The following is a 20,382-nucleotide window of genomic DNA, read 5'->3' as shown; positions in this document are numbered from 1 at the left end:
CAGAAGTTAGGGAGAGTAGGGTGGGATGGAATGGGTATGGCTCACAGAGCAGCATGAAGGATTCTTGCAGTGAGGGGAATATTCTGTATCTTGACTGTATCAATGTCAATATGCTGCTTGTGATATTTTACTATAAAGATGTTACCACTGGGGAAAACTGAGTAGAGGATACAATGGGATCTCTCTGTATTGTTTCTACAGCTGCAGGTGAACTTACAATTATCTTAAAACAAGTTTAATTTTAATAAGACACTGTATGCCTGTATCAAAATAACTTATGTACCTCATAAATATACACATCTACTATGTCCATAAAAATTAAAAATTAAAAGAAAATAAATTAAAAAAATTTTAAAAGAAAGAAAAACAACTCTGTGGGTAACGTCTCACCTATAAGTTCCTATTTGTGTTTTCTCCCTTCGATATAATACTGCCCAATTGCCCTTCAGGTAGAATGTGCTAACGTACACTCCCACAAGCAGTGTTTTGCTATAACCTCATCAACGTGGGGTATAATTTATTTTTTGATATTGAAAATTTAATATCATCAAGCTTATAGGTAGACTTTCTGTAATTATAAGGAGACCAAGAAATCACTTAAAATAATCTATCTTAAGCTGGTTCAATAATTTCTGTGATATTATTTAATTTCAAATGAAGTTATTCATGAGCAATTATTGATCAATATGAAAACAAAAGAAAAACATTTCATCAACTAATTCAGCAGCTTCAGGTGTGGAGAAAGAATCCCCATGAAAAAGAAGTGAAAGAGTCTTCTATGTGGATTCTTACTTTTCAAGGCATATATAATAAAGCTATAGGTAAAAACTGATTATGTGATTCACTTAAAGGATATAAGACTGAGAAAAACAGTTCATCAGGCCTTTCTACCTGAATGTAAATACTGCAAGATATCTGAATAAAATTTAACAGTTATAAATTCTTTTTTTCTACTGGTTCCTGAAAAAAAAAAATAAAGTGACACCCTACCCCTCTTGTTTGTGTTCAGCCTGACAGTATTTAAATGAGTGTCCTCATAAAGACAGTCAGGCTGTGAAATATTAATATTAGTTTAACACTATGTCTCCCCTATTTAAAAAAAAAAAAAACTTTCCAGCAATAAACAGTATGGTGATGCCATCTAAGGTGCCAAAAAAGGAAAGCTGAAATCCAAACAATGTTTCTTTGATCAAGTCAAACATTTGCTCTGCTAAGGAAAAAAAAACAAAAAAAGACTTCAAACAGGTATCTCCCTCCTGTCATTTGAGAAACTTTTAAAAATTATCAAATATTGTTAAGCAACAAAGGGAGTAGCTACAAGATCTACATTAAGTAATTTATAGTAAGGCGAGGCATTTTAGGTCTATGACTCACTCAAATGACTGGTTAACATGTATATTTCTAATGGACCATAAAAATGGCTCACTTTACATGTAAGCAACATGGAGAGAAATACACTAGGCCAAATTTTAGTAAATTTGTTTACTATTCATACAAGTAGTAAAATTTGACTTAACATAAAATGTTGAGAATCTTGGCATCCATAATTGTATTTGGGGAAATACTTTAATAGCATCAGAGGAGCTGAACCACCAACTCTAGCTACTATAACTTCTGTTTATGGTTGAATTAGCATTTCAGGAATTTTCTAAAAGTTAGTGCAAGACATTTTAAGTAGCTACATCTAAATATGCCTGAAAAACACTCTCTAAAACAGTAACAGCCAGCACCCTACTGAGCACACTGTTCTAAGTGCTTAACATGCAATCCTCCTTTAATCCTGACAGCTGTATCATGTATTACCATTAACTCCATTTCCAGCTTAGCAAAATGAGGTAAAGGGAAGTTAACTAACTTACCAAAGACTACTCAGGTAGTAAATGCTGAGCCTGAGATTCTAACAAAGGTGGTCTGACTTCTGGACTGCCAGATACCACAACGGTCAATATGTAATAGGTTTTCATAGAGGTTTAAGGCAAAGTGATAAGCAAACCTTAACCTCAAGGACATCCTTTTTACTCCCTTCCCCTGACTGGGGATCTTATCACTTTCTTTTGATTAGCATTTCCTTCCACTTTGCTTCTCATTATTTATAACACAGCCCATATTTTCCCATCCACAACACCTGGAGGGTCTAAACAAATCTCATTTCCGTAGGAGATGTTTCCTTCTGGTCCTTTAAAAGAAATAAACAGGTGATATTTTTCTCCAGGTTGATTCCTAATGACCCAATGAGTTGTTTGCATTAACTGCACCCAAACCACCAATCCAAGGGCCTTTCTAACAGGGTTATTATGGGGCCCGCTTACATAAGCCAAGCAATTAGAACTGCTGAAGAAAGCTCGGGATTCCCAGACCCGCTAAGATATACATATTTTAGCAACTACTGACAGTTGTACATTATAAGAAGCAAAGGATGATGAATTGCTCTGAGGCTTAAAGAATCAAGGTAGTCTGAATTCAGAACCCAAGTTTGTACATTTTTCAAGCAAAAGTGCCTTTCTCCATTTCCACAAAGCTTGTAGAAAGAAAGCAACAAAGATATGCTACTCTGTGTAGGTTTAAAATGCAAAAGTACGTACAGTTTATAACTCAGATAATGGCATGTATTGTAAAAGGGAGGCAGTTCAGCTCAACATCATTATTTACTAAGCTGCCTTGTCCCATTCAATTTCTTCCTAAAAGTAATGAATGGGCCCAACTACTTTAAGAAATAATATCCTTTTTAGAATATCAATGCCCGCAAATCTAGAGTCAGATTTGGGGGACTGGTGGGTGGTATCAGTGAATGTACAAGTTCTTACTCATTCACCTATTACTGAGGTTTTTCAATTATTTCTCAGATAATAACAAATAGGGCCTTCACACCTATGTTATGAAAGTTCAATTGCGTATCTTTTCAAAACTGTTATTGTGATATAGGGTTAACAAGAAAATCTAACCCTGTCAAATCAAAACTTTTTAAAAACCTAAATTTATACAAAGTGGTTACAAAGTATGTGCGAATGAGAAGGTGTCTGTATGTTCCCTTCTGTTCTCCCTTCAAACTTTTAAGTCTTTTCCATGTTTTTCTTGACATCTTCCATGCTGATGTTTAGAAGTCAATACATTCTGTGATTGTGGCTTGACAGTTCACAAGGTGCTTATGCTTTTGTTAAATTTCAAAAAGCAGGTTGACATTATAAAGGAGGTATATCTGGTATATATGCAACCTTAAAACTGGGAAAAATATGAAGTATCTTAAGAGATATTTCTGCTCAGAAAACAGAACACCTAGTCATTGAAAATCTAATTTAACTCCCCCTGATTTAACTGGGACAAATCATTACATCTATAAATTTTAAAATCGTGAAGTATCATTCAAGACATGTCCTTACCCCATCACATGTGGCTGTTGGTAGGCTGGGGGCAGGGGTCTGGGGGAAGAGTCACTGTTAATAAAACAAATTGCATATGACTAAAGGTGTCTCTAAAAAGATGAGCTCAGGTCATATCATGTCCCTATTTCATATGGAGAAGGGACTCAAAATGGTAATTTGTTTAAACAATGTAAAACAGATAGTCCAAAATATGTGGCTAATGTCCAGGTCTAAAGATATGCTTTTTTTCATCACTCCTTTTTATATTTCATGGATGTAGTTATTGGGTAAAACAGAAAACAAACATTTTTATCAAACTATACTCTGGTCCTAATTCCAAACATCTATAAGTAGGCAACGTTATAAAATATTTCGGGGATATATTAGCTTCTTTATAAACTTGAAAATTATGAGTTTAGAAACTTGTCTTTTAAGTGCAAAATCTCTGCCACACCAGGAAGACAGGTACCTACTACTCTATTCTTACGTTTCCCTACACGGTAATGTTTTATGATCCTTTTAGTGTTGTATTCTCATCCTCCACAGTCTTTATAGCTGGAAATATTCTCATTATACACCTCCACTTTGTTGTAATAATGGAACCTTCAGATTATTGAAGAAGTTTAGAAAAAAGTGGTTTCCCACCCTCGAGGGTTTTTTTCTATATATAATTTATGAGGAGGCCCAGCAGTGAGGGAGAATGAGATATGGATTAAATTTTAGTTGCTACTCTGCCACTTACTGCTTGTGAGATCACATGCAAGTCACTTTGCCCCATGCATGCTGGGCTTGTTCCTCCCAGCTCTAAACATCTGTGTGTCTATGTAGCCTTATTGGAGGTATTTTCATTGGACAGACTTGCAGGCAAAGGAATGAAGATAAAAACACACACATGAAGAACCAGAAGATATCAGTGGCATTATGTGTAATCTATTGGTAGTAAGACTTTTACTATATACATTATCTTTCTCTTTCAAGAGGATTTTACTATATAAATTCTCCTTCTCTTTCAAGAGGAAGACTGGAAGGATACAGACCGAATTGCTTACATATGCTTTCTTTCATGAATTTTTCTATATTCTTTGAGAAAATCTTGAAATTTTAAATAAGGACTGATTCTATCAGAAAAAAAAAAAAAAATCATTATTTTCCTAAAGGATTCCGGAAGACTCACGCTGACTTCCTTTCCAAACCCATGCCTTTGGAAAACATATGCAAAACCTTGAAGAACCTGGCCACAATTAATGACCTTGGCACATATCAGAGATTACTAACCAATGAAAACTCAATCTGTGACTGTGCCCTTATTACTGTCTCGCTTTACTGAACCAGCCAACCATAGTCAACTTCTCAAGAAAATCTTACTCCCAAGAGTACAGAATAATTTTCTTGCTGTTTAGAGAAGCCTTCAGTGCCAGTTCGGAAACGTTCAAATTCATTTCAGTGAAAAAAATATATTTTTCAATAGTTGAATAAACTTCACAAATAAACACCCTCATTTTCCTATAATAATGAGGCATACAAACTCCTCTGTTTAGAAAGAGTCACACAAATACATTCCTCAAGCATGAATGCCCTCCTTCACTAAAATTTCTTAGGCAGGGCTTTTGCTACCACTGCATTTCATCAGCTGTTGTGATCCCAGAGCACAGCACTAAAATGAGGAGCGGAACATTATGCTTTAGAACTAACTATAAATTCCATTTCTACGGCAACATTAGAAAATTAATTTTGGATGCTCCCACAGAATCAGCTTGATTTATGCCTCTTGCTTTTGGCTCATACTAGTAAAAGCTTAGTCGTACACCATCACAAGCTCTGCTCTCAAGTACAGTGCAATATCATACTACCCCCACACATAAACTTTGTAGTAACTCTGATGACTTAATATAAATATTCACAGAAATTTCAACTGAAGTTAATCAACACATGTATTACAAACTTCTATTTCCAGGACCCCACTCATTGCCCACAGTCTTCCCAGGGAGCTGTGGCTAAGGGCCGAATGCCTATAAAACTCTTGGAGTATACATTCTGCAGGAGTTACAGACAAATTGGAACCTATCATCTTTTCCCCCGTCTGTCATCTTCAGAAAAAAACTTCACATTACCAACAAAGCTGCTTCATTTTTAAAAAGAAAACATTCTCTTTGCCCCAGCTTTCTGTAAATGAACAGTTATACTGACTTACAAAACAATTCACATTATTTACTCACATACAGATTAGACTTAGTCAATACATAAAAATTAATATCAGCAATATGCATATGTGTAGACAAAAGCATTTTGTTTGGAAAGCTGGGCTGATCTTCGCAGTGTCTGACTTGGTAAGGATAAATCTGTGAAACAATGAGGCAGATGGCTGTGAACAATGTACAGATTAGCCTTGCCCTGGTGCTCAGACATCGAAGAAGCCCAGTCAACTTCTTTTCAAATCCACCCTTTCATTTTGGAAGCACAGCGAATGAATGGAAACAGTATTAACAGGCATCTTTGTTCAGGTAAAGGCTCTGGGAACAGCTGGAGAAAATTTATTGCCTAAACAACAAACCATTTCCCCCTACCTGCTGTGATCGCAGAATGGCAGCATCGATCTCCTCCACCTTCTGAGTGATGGTGTCGCTCACTAATCGGTAGCGCTCATTGTCCTCGGCTACCATTTTCTCAAGTCCTTCTCTTGCCCTCCATGGTACCAGTTCCAGCAAAGCACTGCTCACTTCATTAAGGGAGTCCAGTAAGGCTTTGTTGTTCTTAGCTTCCTTCTTCAGTTCCTGAAAACATACACATAAGTAACACTTAAGAGCTTCAACAGACTTTTCCTTTAACTGTTCTTGGAGCTCAAGTCCTTTGCAGGCGAATAATGTGATGCTTTGCCCCACTCCCCCCCTCCCTTAGTTTCAGTTGAGTTAAATAAACCTTTTTAATCTAAAGCTATTTTGCAAAAAGAAAAATGTTTCCTGAGAAGTTCAAAGAACAATTCATTTGTCGACGTGGCAAGATTTTATCTTTGAAATTTAATATAAATAAAATTTCAGAAGCAAAAACAAGCAAGCTAACATGTGTTATTCTTTGCTTTCTGGGAACCTCTAAGTAATCAGGTAACAGAAAAGTAAAATGAAGAGGATATTCCAAGCCAGAATTAAGTGACCCTCAAAATGATGACAAACTGGCTTTAAATCATGACAAGAGAATCATTACAGGCTCAGTGAGCCTGACCTCACCAACTCCCTTTCACCCACATGTGATCATACTTCAAGGAAGATAAAGACAGAGGCTGATGTCTTGGAAAAGAGGAAGGATTATAATGCAGTATACTACTTTTGTGATATAATTAGAAAACCCACCCCATGTTATCTTATAGAAATATTGGTATTCCAACCAAATTATGTGTGTCTCTGAAACAATGATCATTTTCCCTTTTTTTTTTCTGTTTTCATCATTCTGTCCCTTGGGTAATAAACTATACTCCCAAATATACTCTTGCAACAATTATTATATACTGTTTTCATCTCTGGGCTCCTAAAACTTTAAACAGTTGATCTGCTGCCAATTTCTATTGGGTCTCCACCCACCAAGGCATCCTTCAGCATATGTAATGACATAAGACAAATATAATTTTATTTTTGTGTGAATAAGACTGCCTAAAAGATAAAAGACTAATCCAAAATGCAGAAATCAGAGCTTACCTTTTGTCTCATTTGTGCTTGACTTGCTTCTTCTCCTTTCAGAACCTGAGTTTCATATGAAAGTAATTCCACCTCCACTTTGTCCAGCCAGGTACACAGCTCTTCGTGTGTGGAGTGCAGCTGCCTTGCAAGCTGCAGCGCCTGTTCCAGAGTCTTGGCCACATCAGTGCTCAATTTAGTAATGTCTTTGTACCTTGCTTTAATGGCTTCCAATTTATCTTGAATTATTAAAACTTCATCACCTAAAATTTCAAAGTCACGTTATTTCTTATGAAAGAAAAAAAGGCAGGGGGAGGGTTTCTTCAGATATTATGGAACACTGATGAAATTTCTACAGAACAAAGGGAGACATTTTTCTAAAGATAATCTTACTCAAGAGAAGCCCTTTTCTAAATTTTAATCTTTCCCAAGATTTCCGGCAAATCTAAATCACTCTGAAAATACAAATGTAGAAACTGGAAAAGGCTAAGTGTCTTTAGCTATGTGGAAAGCAGTACTTTTGTATCTATCTGTATGAGACTTTGTTTTCAAAGAAGAGGGGTTAAAAACTGCTTGAGTTCAAATACTGACTTCATGCATGGCTTAAAAGCTGGGTTACTTTGGGCAAGATACTTAGCCTCTCTGCTCTTAGTTACTCAGCATCACTCATCTGCACTATTCCAACAGATCTTTACTTGCCTCTAACTCATTTTTTGACACACAGAAAAAATTGTGTCCTGGGCTTCAGACTTCCAGCTCAAGGCTCTTGATTCTACATTTAATTTCTTCAATACATAATGAACGATACTTGCCCCCAAAATACACATATTGCTGAACTGGATATAGGTATAGTGAAATTCCTATGGCCAAAGGAATCACTAAAACTAGTTTCCCTGAGTTGTCCTAAAAATCTCATCTAGATACTAAACTGTGTATCAGTTTTCTTAGTGATTCAGACATGAAGAAATGAAGCCCGTGTATAGCTATGCACATAGCCATACTGTGTGTCACTGCAATGCAATCTATCTTAAAAAGAAATTGTCTACAACCTATGTGTTCATTTGCCTTCCACAAGTGGAAAAGTAATGTGACTCTGTCCTGGGCTTCTCTGATGAGCTCCCGTGCCAAAGTGCTTTATGTTATGAGTAATACACACAACCTCCATCAAGAACTCAAGTGAGATCATGAGAAAAAAGTGAGATCATATCCTAACCACCCCCTTGATTGGTCTTCAAAGCATTCTCCAGAATAAAAGTCTTGGAATGGACCAAAAATCATAAAGTGTTTTGGTTTTCTCCCATCTCTAAAATATTTTGAAAACAATATAAAATGCTGACCACATGATGATTTGATTTGAAAGATATCTCACCTGTGGTTTGTTTAAGTAGTTCTAAACCATTTAGTAAAGCCTGATCTACATTTTGTTTCCTGAGTAAGATGTCCTCTTGCAGAACCTGAAAACACAGGTACCATTTTTATGTGGGGGGAAAAACATTTAAGTTAGCATTAACATTAGTTAATCTCAGAGAACTGTAATTAGATTTCACAGAGACATATTTGAGTAAATATCTCACATTTTCAAATGTTCTTATTGTTCCCATGTTTAGACCTCTTCTTTTCACCACTGTGCCCCATGTCCATCTACCATAATTCACAGCATATTCCTTTTCAGAAAATACTTAGGGCCCTGTGAAAATGGGTTTTGTGGATGTACTGAAGTACTGGTTAATATAGGTCTTTGTATACAACAATAAAATAACAAAATGAAAAGTGAAATATCCAGCTAATTGGATAGAGTCACTCTTTGCTTTAAAATGACTTCAGTCACTCTTTGCTTTAAAATGACTTCATTAAAAGTAATCTGTATAACAGTCTTTTTTTGAGTACAGCAATTCATCGAAATCATCATAAACATAAAATTGCACAGAAATAAGGACTAATGACAATTGAAATGAAAAAATAAGATAAAAATAAAATAAATCAAAATACCCGAAGTTCAGACTGCTGCTTCCATAGCCCCTCAGTGCTGTAATCCTGGACTGAGAGCTTGCTCAGTTTGTCATGCACTTCATTCAGCCAGTTCATCAGTTCAACTTCATCTTCCCCAAAAATCTTAGCATTACATAAGGCCTGCTGGAGGAGCTCAGACCTGCTGTGACTTTTCTCTTGAATCTCAATGTACCATACTTGAGAGAAGTCTAATTTACTCTGCACCATATCTTTATCCTCCCTGGAGCTCAAAACCTTTAAGGACTGGCCAATGCTAACAGCCTGGTGTAAATGTTTATTGTGATTGATGATGTCATCTTCTAAGGCCTAAGCAAAGTTTAAAAAAATAAAGAAGAAAACAAAAAGAATGGACAAATAAAAATGAAAACATAAATAAAACTAAAGCATGACATGTGAAATGGATTTAGTTTGCAATTAAACAAAACAATAGTACATAACTCAAATTTATGTCACAAAACCACACAATAAAAACTGAACCTCGCTAATGTGTGATTTATATCTTACTTTGTGCTGTGCAATTTGTTCCTCAAGTTTAGATGCTTGGGTTCCTATGGGTTCACAATTCACCAGCCTCTTTTCTATGGTTGTAAGCCACTCGTTCAGTGGTTCTAAGGTTTCATGAAATTGCTGTGCTACCACCGAGATACCTTCCAACTGACGATTCCTACAAATGTGCCAAAAGGTCATTTAGGGATGAAGAATGTGTGAAATATTCAACAAAAATCTTCAGTCATGCTCCTGCAATCTATTCTAAACATTTTCTGTAGAAACTATCTAAGGTTAAAATTTAAATCTCTTAACATTTAAAGAACATATTAAAACAATTCTTCTGTTAAAAAAATTAAAGTTGAACAACAGGTCATCCTCAAGTTCCTGAATCTCATGAAAGTCTGAAGTAATCTTCTGTAACAATACTTCCCATAATTACAGTTCTAATAATGACAGCAATGTTATAATAATAACAGCAGTAATAGTAACGACAACAGGTAAAATTCATTGAACACATATTCTGTGCCATGCCCCATTTTAAGTGCTTTATATATTAATTTCAATTGGAGCAACAGTTACTGAGATTGCTCTTAATCAAATGGTCAAAACTGGTTTGAAGAGCACACATAGCTTCTTCCTCCTGTGCATAGTGGAATTAATAGTGATTCCTATTTTATAAAAGCGCAGGGTTAGGTTTACTTCCCAAAAGCAATATTAATATTTTATGGATTAAAATATCATGAACAGGGGAGAAGTATTCATTGGACTTTTACTGGTACTTTAAAATACCTTTGGAAATACGTATCCTCAGTTGCAGAGGACTAAAGCTAAAACCTGTTTCCGGCCGGGCGCGGTGGCTCACGCTTGTAATCCCAGCACTTTGGGAGGCCGAGACGGGCGGATCATGAGGTCAGGAGATCGAGACCATGGTGAAATCCCGTCTCTACTAAAAATACAAAAAATTAGCCGGGCATGGTGGCGGGTGCCTGTAGTCCCAGCTACTCGGAGAGGCTGAAGCAGGAGAATGGCGTGAACCCGGGAGGCGGAGCTTGCAGTGAGCAGAGAGCAGAGATCGCGCCACTGCACTCCAGCCTGGGTGACAGAGCGAGACTCCGTCTCAAAAAAAAAAAAAAAAAAAACAAAACAAAACAAAACAAAAAAACCTGTTTCCGCTGTCCTCAGTATTTATCTAGAGCAAACTATTGTTCTGGTTTGTATACAGAGTACCTGATTCAGTATCAAATCCTGTATACATAATTTCTGCTGGGATCAAGAGATATTACTGCCTTAACTTCTTATCATGTTTAATTTTCAGGGAATTACATGTTTTGAAAAATTAGCTATGAGGAAGAAGGGAATTACAGAAAATTGGCACAAGCTATTAAAAATAATTTCTATAACATATCACAATACACACATATTTTTAAAAACTTTCAGTTGATACATTTGATCCTAAAAATGAATAAAATTACTATATTCATAATTACCTCTGGATTATCACTATCTGTGACCTTTTCTTCTAAATTCAAATATCCAATCATCTAAAATCAGTGGAAATAACTATGCTGTGATGGGATTTCACTTACTAGGATTTAAACTGTCCACAATAAATCTGGACATGAATCATAACCATTACCGATATCCCTCAATTTAATATCTCTGTGAAGAAAGTTTTAGGAAAAGAAGACTAGTTATGGTAGTAAAGCAGAGATCTAGACATTCACTCATTTATTATTTTAAAATTACTGAGAGTATCTCCCATGGCAGCCAGGGCACAGCACCCAGGGCATTACGCAGAACGGTTAATCTGTTGACACATATCGGAAGACAACATGAGATTTTTCACCTCTTTGGGAGCCCTTCATTCTATGGCCCTAAAGCTATAATTAATTATACTCTGTATGTGAAGTTTAGACAAATCCTTCTCTTCACTATTCTGGTTCCAAAGAAGGTGGGAATTTATATAACACACTCATTCAGGTCAGTGATTCTTCTATTTTCATCTATTTTCAACCCAACCAGCCTAGGTGACTACTCTTCAATGTAGCTACAACTATGGCTAGTCAATGTGGCATCAATGCAGATACTGAAATATGGGTTGGGGTTTTGTAATAAAATTGTTGAGAACAAACACCCAGTGGAGCCAGGCTCTAGGCTTCCTAGCCTTCATGAAGTTAGAGCACCCTTCTACCTTCTTTGTTTCCTAGCTCCCATTCCCCTCTAAAACTTAGCTTAACTGTCATTTCCCTGCCCCTAGGATAGGTTCTTCCTGTCATATGCTCCCACAGCAACCTGTGTTTCTACTTTGAGACATCACATTTATCATTACTTCTCAATGGCTATAAACCCTCTTAGACTGTACCCTATCTGACGGCAGAGATGATCTGCCCAGCTCACCCCTATAACACAAGACCTAACTCTGTGCCTGATGCATGGTAAGCAGGCGGTGACAAGCCATTACCATTAGAGGAATGAGGAAAGAGGCGCTACAATCTTTGCTATCTCTGTTCACATACATGATAAACATAGGAAAATCATGATTTGAAGAAAAGTATTACCAAAATACAAAATGTCAGTTTTGTAGACAGAGGCCACTGCTACTCTTTCAAAAGAACTGGAAGTATATAAGTTACCTTGTTTCAGCTTTATTAAGCAATGCCTCCCATCTACTATCCAAAAGACTGAGCTGTTTCAAAATCTTCACTTTATCTGCGGGCTCTGCTGTTGTAGCAATTTTTTCTCCTTCTCGTTTGATTACCTCCACCGTAGATTTTCGGTCATCCAACAATCTCTGGAGAAGCTTGAGACAAAACATTAAATATAAAAAAGCAAGGGAATAATTGTATGAATATAAAGTAAAATGTATTCTAAGTGCATTTGAAATATGACAAAAATGTATTTTGTATGTATGCACATATGAAAGGATCTGAAAAGCGGGATTTTAAAGGTAACTCATTTGTTTAATGATTTATTACTATTGGGTCAGACACTGTGGCAGGGGCTTTTCATAGCAGACAAAACTAATATTGGTAAGGCCACTAAACTCATTATTAATTTTTTAATATAGAATAATACAGTAGAAGGTGTCGCTTAGGATAACCCCAATGAATCATGAAAAAAGTGCAAAATCTCCATTATTGTAATGAAATAAGAATGCCTTAAACATTCAACAACTATCTGCCCTGTCAAGATACAAAAGGTTCCTATAAATCATTACTGTTTTCAAAACCCTTTCCCACGTTAAACAATCCATTATAGACAAGGAAGTTAAGACTCAGCCCAAGTTCACAAGTTAACAAGGCTAAAACGAGAGGCTCTTGGCTCCTTTTACTAGGTGGGACTGGCTCCTAAAATCTGTGTGAGGCTACAAACTAAAACAGCTTTTACACATCATTGCCAACAGGAAGAGAGGGCAGAAGATGTCAGAAATCTCCAAAGCTGGCTAAACAAGACTAATATTTCAGGATTTAGCACCAGAAACAAAATTCAATTTGATTCTAATTAAACATTTCAAAGCACCTGAAACGAAATGTTTGCTGTAAGAAGACTTTTACCTTGCTCTAATCTAATCAAACAAATGGCTCATGAGCAACTGCTGTGCACAGGCACTGTGCTACCAGCAATGAGGAAGGCGTACGTGTATAAAACACTATGCTTCACTGCTTCCTTAATGATCCTGATTGATAATTAAGGATTAAAGATTTGACAGTTACCTAGAAGTAAAAAGCTGAAAGAGTATTTTGAGATCAGGACCACCAAGGCAGAAGGTAAGAGGAACTTGTTTAAAGAGAAGGGTAAGACATACAAACTGTGTTGGCACAGGTTTTTATATACTAAAGTCATGATATAATCAAAGTACAACAGGTGCTTTGGCAGCAAGGAGAACTAATTACTTTGATATATTTTAATAATAAAGTTTCTAGCAATTAAAAAAGCAAAATCAATTAATAGGTTTTGTTGGCTAAGCATCATGACTCTGGGAGTTCACTTTAAATTGTGAATGGTAGACGCCGTATTATGCAAAAATCGCACAAATGCAATGTGTTTCCAGTTATGTGTCCTTAATCCTTACCTCTAAACCTATTTCTAATTGGTATAATTTCCCAACATGCTGAAGTTTTCAAAAACTTCTAGGGAGATAGTATTAAATGTAGAAATAAAAGTAAGCAGTAAGTCTTAAATACAAAAAAAATTGAGGGTAAATGTGGAATTTTTTGTTTTTTTCCATTTTTAATTGATGAATAATAATTGAATTTATGGGGTACAATTCAATGCTTTGATATATGTATACACCGTGGAATGATTAAATCAATCTGATTGACATATCCATCACCTCACCTACTCATCATTTTTTTGTGGTGAGGACCTTTAAAATCTATTCTTTTAGCAACTTTGAAACATACAGTACATTATTATTAGCCATGCTAAGTGAAATAAGCCAGGCACAGAAAGGGAAATTTAAAATGTATCTTTTTTATAAATTAAAAAAAATTAACGTAAAATTTTAAAAAATTTCTTTGAGTTTTAACATAAAGTAATTAACATAATCCACTCCCTTCTTTTTAAAGTTCCAGAGGGGAGAAACCTTAACAGTACGCCATGCTCTAGGATCCTTCCCACATGTCATCTCAAGTCATGGCTGGCTGATTACTACTCAAAGTGGTATTAAATACTTCATACCTGACCATTGCCATCAGGGGCACAAAAACTATCATGTGGTCAGTCTCAGGTACGTATCAACCCTCTGAAGACCCTATTTTTCCAAACTGGCCCCATTTTAGTAGTGTCAAAAGACACAATGGCACATTCCTCAGCATATATGAATCAAATATTTGTCTCTTTAGTAATAGGTTGAACCAAAAGAAACTGTCAATATTTAATATATAAAAAGACAATTTCATAGGGATCAATCTAATATATAAGGGAACAATGATATTTCCATACAAATGCCATCTTGTCAGTGACCTTCCTTCATGATCATATTTAAAATTACACACACCTCCTCCCTCCATTCCAGCACTTTGGGTCCCTCATCTTTGCTGTATTACTTCCTGATGCCTCTCCCCGATCCCTGCTTTATTCATCACTTGCTAACTTATCACCATTCATTTATTTACTTTACTTATTGTCTCTCAATCCTGCCACACTCTTCCCACTTGGCTTTGAACTCAATGAGAAATTTTCATCTTTTTTATTCAAGGATATATTCCCAGCATCTGGAACAAGGCCTGGCCCATGGTAGATGTTCAATAAATATTTGTCGAATGACTAACAAAATAATGTCTACAGCAGCAATAACCGGTTAACTAGGTTATCCTATTAATTAAAAGAGTCACAAGGTGCACTTTTTCTCTTGTTATTCAGATTTAATACGAAACACAATACAAAAGCATGACTAACTTACCTTTTGTTCTTGTATCTGGGCCTTTACCACTTTGAACTCAGCCGACGGGGGCTTCTGATTGGCCACAAGCTCCTCAGTGTCCACCATCCAGCTGAGCAGGGACTCCAGGGCATCCTGGAATCTCCCACAGTGCAGCAAGGCCTCCTGTAGCTGGGCTGCTCGCTGAGCCACCTGCACAGTGCCAATTGTTTCTACTTACTTATTTGTTTCACAAAATAATGCAATCTGAGCACAGATCAGTACTTTACATGTTTATTTTCCCATGTGGTCACAAATTTTCTTTTCCTTTTCACTTAAAATTTACCCAAAGTATCGATAGTGGGCAGGATAGGAGTGAAAACGAGACAAACTTTAAGCAAGTAGGCATGAAAATAAGGTTACCATCACAAACAGTCAACGCAGAGCACTCAATCTTGGAGATTTTTGGATTGTCTAATACGTTTATGATTAGCAATGAATGATTCAAATATTTTAGAGTTATCATAAGAAACAACACATTAGTCATTTTTATCAATATTGCATTTTATTTCCTTCTGATAAATATCAGAGATAATGATTTTTAAAGACTAAGAATAAATGGAACTATTATAGCAGAGAGGATCAGAATTATATTTTGCTAGGCAAGAATAACAAAAGTATCCAATTAAGTTCTGCTAGCTCCAAGCTCTGGAGTCTTTTTTCAACAAACCAGGCCCTTTGTCTTCCAGTAAATGGAGTCCCTGTGTCCTACATAGAGATATCTTATTGCTTGTCTCACAGATATTTTCCTTTTGGACTGAATAAAGTAGCTGGAAAGATATTGTAAGTGTTATGGATTATATTTACACCTGATACAGCATTCCAACTGTGTTTAAGGTGCACTACAAATATGTATCAGACTTTAAAGAATGAATAATATAGTTTCAAGACCTGGCACCTGCTTAAGATGTCAATGGAAAGAAAACAACAATTCCATTACATGTCAACGGAAAGTAACCACCACTGCCACAACCAGATATGCACTGCCATCCCATAATAATTTTCTGATAATTTATGTCTCGTAAGAGCTGCCTGCCATCGTATGTCAGCGTTATCTCCCTAAGATATCATAGCATTATTTCTAGTGTTTTCTCTCATGGGAATTTAGAAAAAGGTTGGATCTACATCTTACAAGTAATTGAGGGTTGATGGTCTATAGTGAGGGTGGCAGGACTTAGTCCAGGAACGACATAAAGACATAACTTTGTTTGCACAGTGTGAAATTAGTTGCTAATATTTGAAAATAGGAAGGTTTCACATAGAAAGTGAGATTTCCAGGTTATTTTGAAAGTAAACAGAATATCTGGCAACAGCGGGCCTACGTCCCTACATGTCAATGATCTTCTGGAACTAAGCAGTGACCTGTACCCTTACAGATGCATGTGCCCATCATACCTGCACTGTTGTATCTGTGACCCTGTCTTGATCAAAGGCGAGATAACAGCAGGAAGAGGCTCTGTCTTACCCAGTTTGTTTCCTTTCATTTAGATTCCCTACCTAGCTCCAGTAGGCATCTGAGTTTGAGCCATCCAGTTTATAGTAATATAAAACAGTAGACATATTTAGAAAAGTTTGGCTACCACAGATATGATTCACGGTCACCACAAATGCCCATGAATAATAATCAGCAAAAATAGCAATGAAGGGGGTGAGAAAATTACCTTCTTATTGAGAGTCTTCCACCGTGCATTGACATCATCCAGGTCATGCTCCAAGCCCTGAGTGCTAGTGCTTTTGGCAGCACTCTGAATAAGGCCTTGACCTAACCAGTTTACATCTTGCTGTTTACCTTGCAAGGGTTCAATCTCTTCCTTCTGGAATACCTGCCATTAAAAGAGTAATAATTACATGAGTTATATTACCTATCAACTGCCAAATATATAATAAGCTTTTCTTTAGGCATCAGGTTGTGGAAACCATCAATTATTACAGAGGTAAAGATAATTTTTATTGTCTAGCCATAGGTCATAGCTACCTTCTGAAGAACAGAAAGAAACTAAATATAAATTAGTAGCACATCAAAAACATTTGAGAATACTAAAGAATGATATTCTGAGTACACTTAATCAAGTTACTTATAAAACCAAGAAGACGGTACATGTCTCCTCTTTTTATTGCTTCATTATCATAGGATGAGAATGTTTCTATTGTCCCAGTTTAACTGTAGCAACAGATTTACAGAAAATGCTAAAGAGCAAAAACATAAAATAAGTACAAAATGAGCCTTCGTGGGCAAGGCAATCCTAATAGGCTCTCCTAAGAATGGCTGCTGCTAGCTGGCAACTGAAGCTTGAGACTCACATTGGAAATGGAAAATCAGGGACAGGATGAGGTGAGCCAAGTGGCCAAAACATGGCTTGGCAGGAGGGCCAAAATACAGAGATAGGAAAATGAAAAATACATAGGCATGTGCTGCAATAGTATGGATCCCTACACAAATAGCCTCCTCAATGTCTACAAAGATGCCAGTGGACTCTCAAGAAATACAATGACCTCACCCCATGGATCTGATCACATACGTTACTAGCACAGCAACTCTGGTTACTCTGTAGTCATTGTCACCCATACCTGTACTGACAGTGGATTCCTAGCAATCTCTCCCTTACTGTCTATCCCATCCAACTTACAGTTCCCCAGTTGCCAGTGACTGGCAAAGGATTTAATGTGCTAGATTAAAATACAAGTGCCATGAAAGCAAAAATTTCTGTTTTCCTTACAGTAGTTCTATGACCTGGGCCTACCATGGTACCTAGCATGTACTATGTGCCAGTATTTATTTGCCAAATTAATACCAGTACAGAAATTTATATTTCTGTCTTAGGTGGATGACATCAACCCCTTAACAGATAATACTGGGAGTAGATACATCAATATTATGATTTTTTTTTTTTTGAGACAGGGCCTCACTCTGTCACCCGTGCTGGAGGGCAGTAGCGCAATCACGGCTCACTGCAACCTCTGTCTCCTAGGCTCAAGCCATCCTCCCACCTTTGCCTCCCCAGTAGCTGGGACCCCAGGTGCATGTCACCATGCCCAGCTAATTAAAAGAAATACTTTTTTTGGTAGAGACAGGGTCCCATTATGTTGTCCAGGCTGGTCTCAAACTCCTGGGCTCAAGTAACCTTCTCACCTCAGCCTTGCAAAGTGTTAGGATTACAGGTATGAGCCAACTCTTTCATAGATAATATGTTTTTAATATAGGGCTTGAAGGATGCCATGAGGAAAATAAATTATTGGAACTAAGGAAGGAAAGTTTCACATAGATATTAAGGTAAAACATAGTTTGAGATTCTGAGTCATTATCCTGAAGGGCACTATATAAATATACCAATGATTGGACAGTTAATCAGAATACATGGAAACATAATAAAGGCACATATTAAAATAGCACTTAAGGAAAAAAAATACAGACGCAGTCTGAAAAACAACTTTGAAAGATGTAGAGGCTACAGGAGACAAATCCTCCAGACTCTGGTCTAAGGCCTAGCATACAGGATACTCCTGTGTTACTCTATATGAGTAAATTAGAGAACAGCAAACAAATTAATGATCATTTTCTCTAAAATCTCCTCCTAGCTAAAAACTTAAACTGCCTTTTCCACAGAAAATATAGACAATTTCCATACTGGCAGTTTATATATAACAATAATAAATATTTAAAAATCAATTACACATAATCAAATAAATTATAAGATTCGCCCAAATTATTGAGGAAAAACTTAGGAAGTCTCCATAATTTTGCAAAAAGGTAAAATTTATCAAATATGTAAACAGAAACTTGGCAACAAAGTGTTAAAGACAGAATTTGGCATTATAATTCAATTTCATTTCTATACCACTTTCTAAGTTATAACTTCTAGGACTAATAGCTTTGGATATGTTTTACTACTTACCAAAAAGTGGGGGCGGAGGGTGGGGGTGTACAAAAACTGCTACCTTTTAAATTCCAGGAACTTGTAAATAAGCATTCAAGGAAACATTTTATTTTCCCTCTTATATAGTTTTCAGGACAAAAGGATAACAATAATGTTCTATTAAATTGTCTTAACCTCTGATCTTGGTTTTAAATTAATTTCAGGGGTATATATCAGAGCAGATCTAGGTAAATCTGATAATTTTCTAAAGTGCCCCCAAAAATATACTAAGGATTTAAAAAGATAACTACTAAAGAGTATATACTCCCCTAAGATTTAATTGTTTTCTACAAATAAACTGAAATATCCTTTACAGAAAAAAATTAATTTGCTAAGCTTTTAAATTAGCATGACATTTACTGCATGTCTAAGAAAACGGCATAACTAACAACAACAATTATTTCACAGACTGAGAAGAGGAATTGTTCTGATATTGTCTAAGTTCCTTATCTCTCAATGTTAACAAAATACCTATGAAGAGAGCCTTTCCCCCTAATCTAACCCACAGCACACAAGCATGAAGAGAAGTTTAAAATAAAATAAAATTACCTCTGAGGCAAAGTTTACCAGAAGAGTTTAGTAAAAGTACCAAAATAGCTGAACTTCAATCTGAGTGGGAAGAAAAAAATTACAGGCTTGACAAGCAACCTCTACTTATTACAAGGCTGCACCCTTTACTTTCTTACTTCATTCACCACTCACAAAAAGTTGGGAGCTATAATGCCTGCAAAGTACAGCATAATAACTCTACTCTCATAGGCAGAGCTCCTGAGATATTAGACATATTTTAAAAAGTCCTTAATGTGGATAGAGTACTTTGCAGGCCATAACAATATAATACTGTTTGTACCTTCATGACTAAGCCTGTTCAAGCTTAATAAATCCAATATAATGGCCCTTAAATGGCAATGTCTTTACCACAATTTGTGTAAAAGCCTAACATTAACATATATTCACAGTGGAGGCCTTCTAAATGAAGGGGAATGGCCACCATCTGTACAATCAATAACAGGACCCTGAACAGCTGGGAATAACAATTCTTCTCCAAAACAGTCCCTATTAATTTGTTATAATTATCCATTTATCAATATGTGGCATCTTGCAGGGTGCTAGTTAAACCCCCAAAACAAAATGTGGATTTGATTATTATTAGAAACACTAGTGACCACTCTGAAACAGAACCACAAACTTTTACCAGAACCACAAACTTTTGACACTGCAGAGTTTCATATTTCCATGAATTACCTGAACCAACTGAAAGCCATTGCAGACTGTGTCCAATATTCCTGCCTGGGCCCCCGTTTTTCTGGGTGCTGCTTTCTTTCTTGCTGATATGAATTTCAGGGAGTACTTCTTATAGAGCATTTCGCTCTCCTGGGCAGAAAGAGGAGCCTCCACTTCCTCTTTAGATGCAATGTTGCATTCTCCTGAATCATACTGTGTCAAAAGTGTCACATTTTCTACTAAGCTGGTGCTACCACAATCGACATCACTCTCCCCTAGATCTGTGTGAGAGAGATCTA

General features: G+C 36.4%; 1 protein-coding gene across 24 annotated transcripts in view; it reads right to left on the bottom strand.

The window, feature by feature from the left end:
* Nucleotides 1-20,382, bottom strand: part of DST (dystonin) — a 492,147-nt gene that overhangs the window by 62,065 nt on the left and 409,700 nt on the right. For 20 of the 24 annotated variants that reach the window (XM_030802620.1, XM_030802603.1, XM_030802607.1 and 17 more), the window contains 8 exons: nucleotides 16,607-16,768; nucleotides 14,928-15,098; nucleotides 12,157-12,323; nucleotides 9,539-9,698; nucleotides 9,014-9,340; nucleotides 8,394-8,478; nucleotides 7,046-7,287; nucleotides 5,924-6,130 (listed from right to left, as the gene is read on the bottom strand). In XM_030802620.1, coding sequence (XP_030658480.1) covers nucleotides 5,924-6,130; nucleotides 7,046-7,287; nucleotides 8,394-8,478; nucleotides 9,014-9,340; nucleotides 9,539-9,698; nucleotides 12,157-12,323; nucleotides 14,928-15,098; nucleotides 16,607-16,768 — 1,521 coding nt within the window. The remainder of the gene's footprint in view (nucleotides 1-5,923; nucleotides 6,131-7,045; nucleotides 7,288-8,393; nucleotides 8,479-9,013; nucleotides 9,341-9,538; nucleotides 9,699-12,156; nucleotides 12,324-14,927; nucleotides 15,099-16,606; nucleotides 16,769-20,382) is intronic. The other 4 variants (XM_030802609.1, XM_030802610.1, XM_030802623.1 and 1 more) reach the window with 1 other exon arrangement.

This window comes from Nomascus leucogenys, chromosome 22a (assembly GCF_006542625.1).
Source record: "Nomascus leucogenys isolate Asia chromosome 22a, Asia_NLE_v1, whole genome shotgun sequence".
Lineage (NCBI taxonomy): Eukaryota > Metazoa > Chordata > Mammalia > Primates > Hylobatidae > Nomascus > Nomascus leucogenys.
Note: the sequence above shows the minus strand (reverse complement) of the source record. Positions and strands in the feature narration are given on the sequence as shown.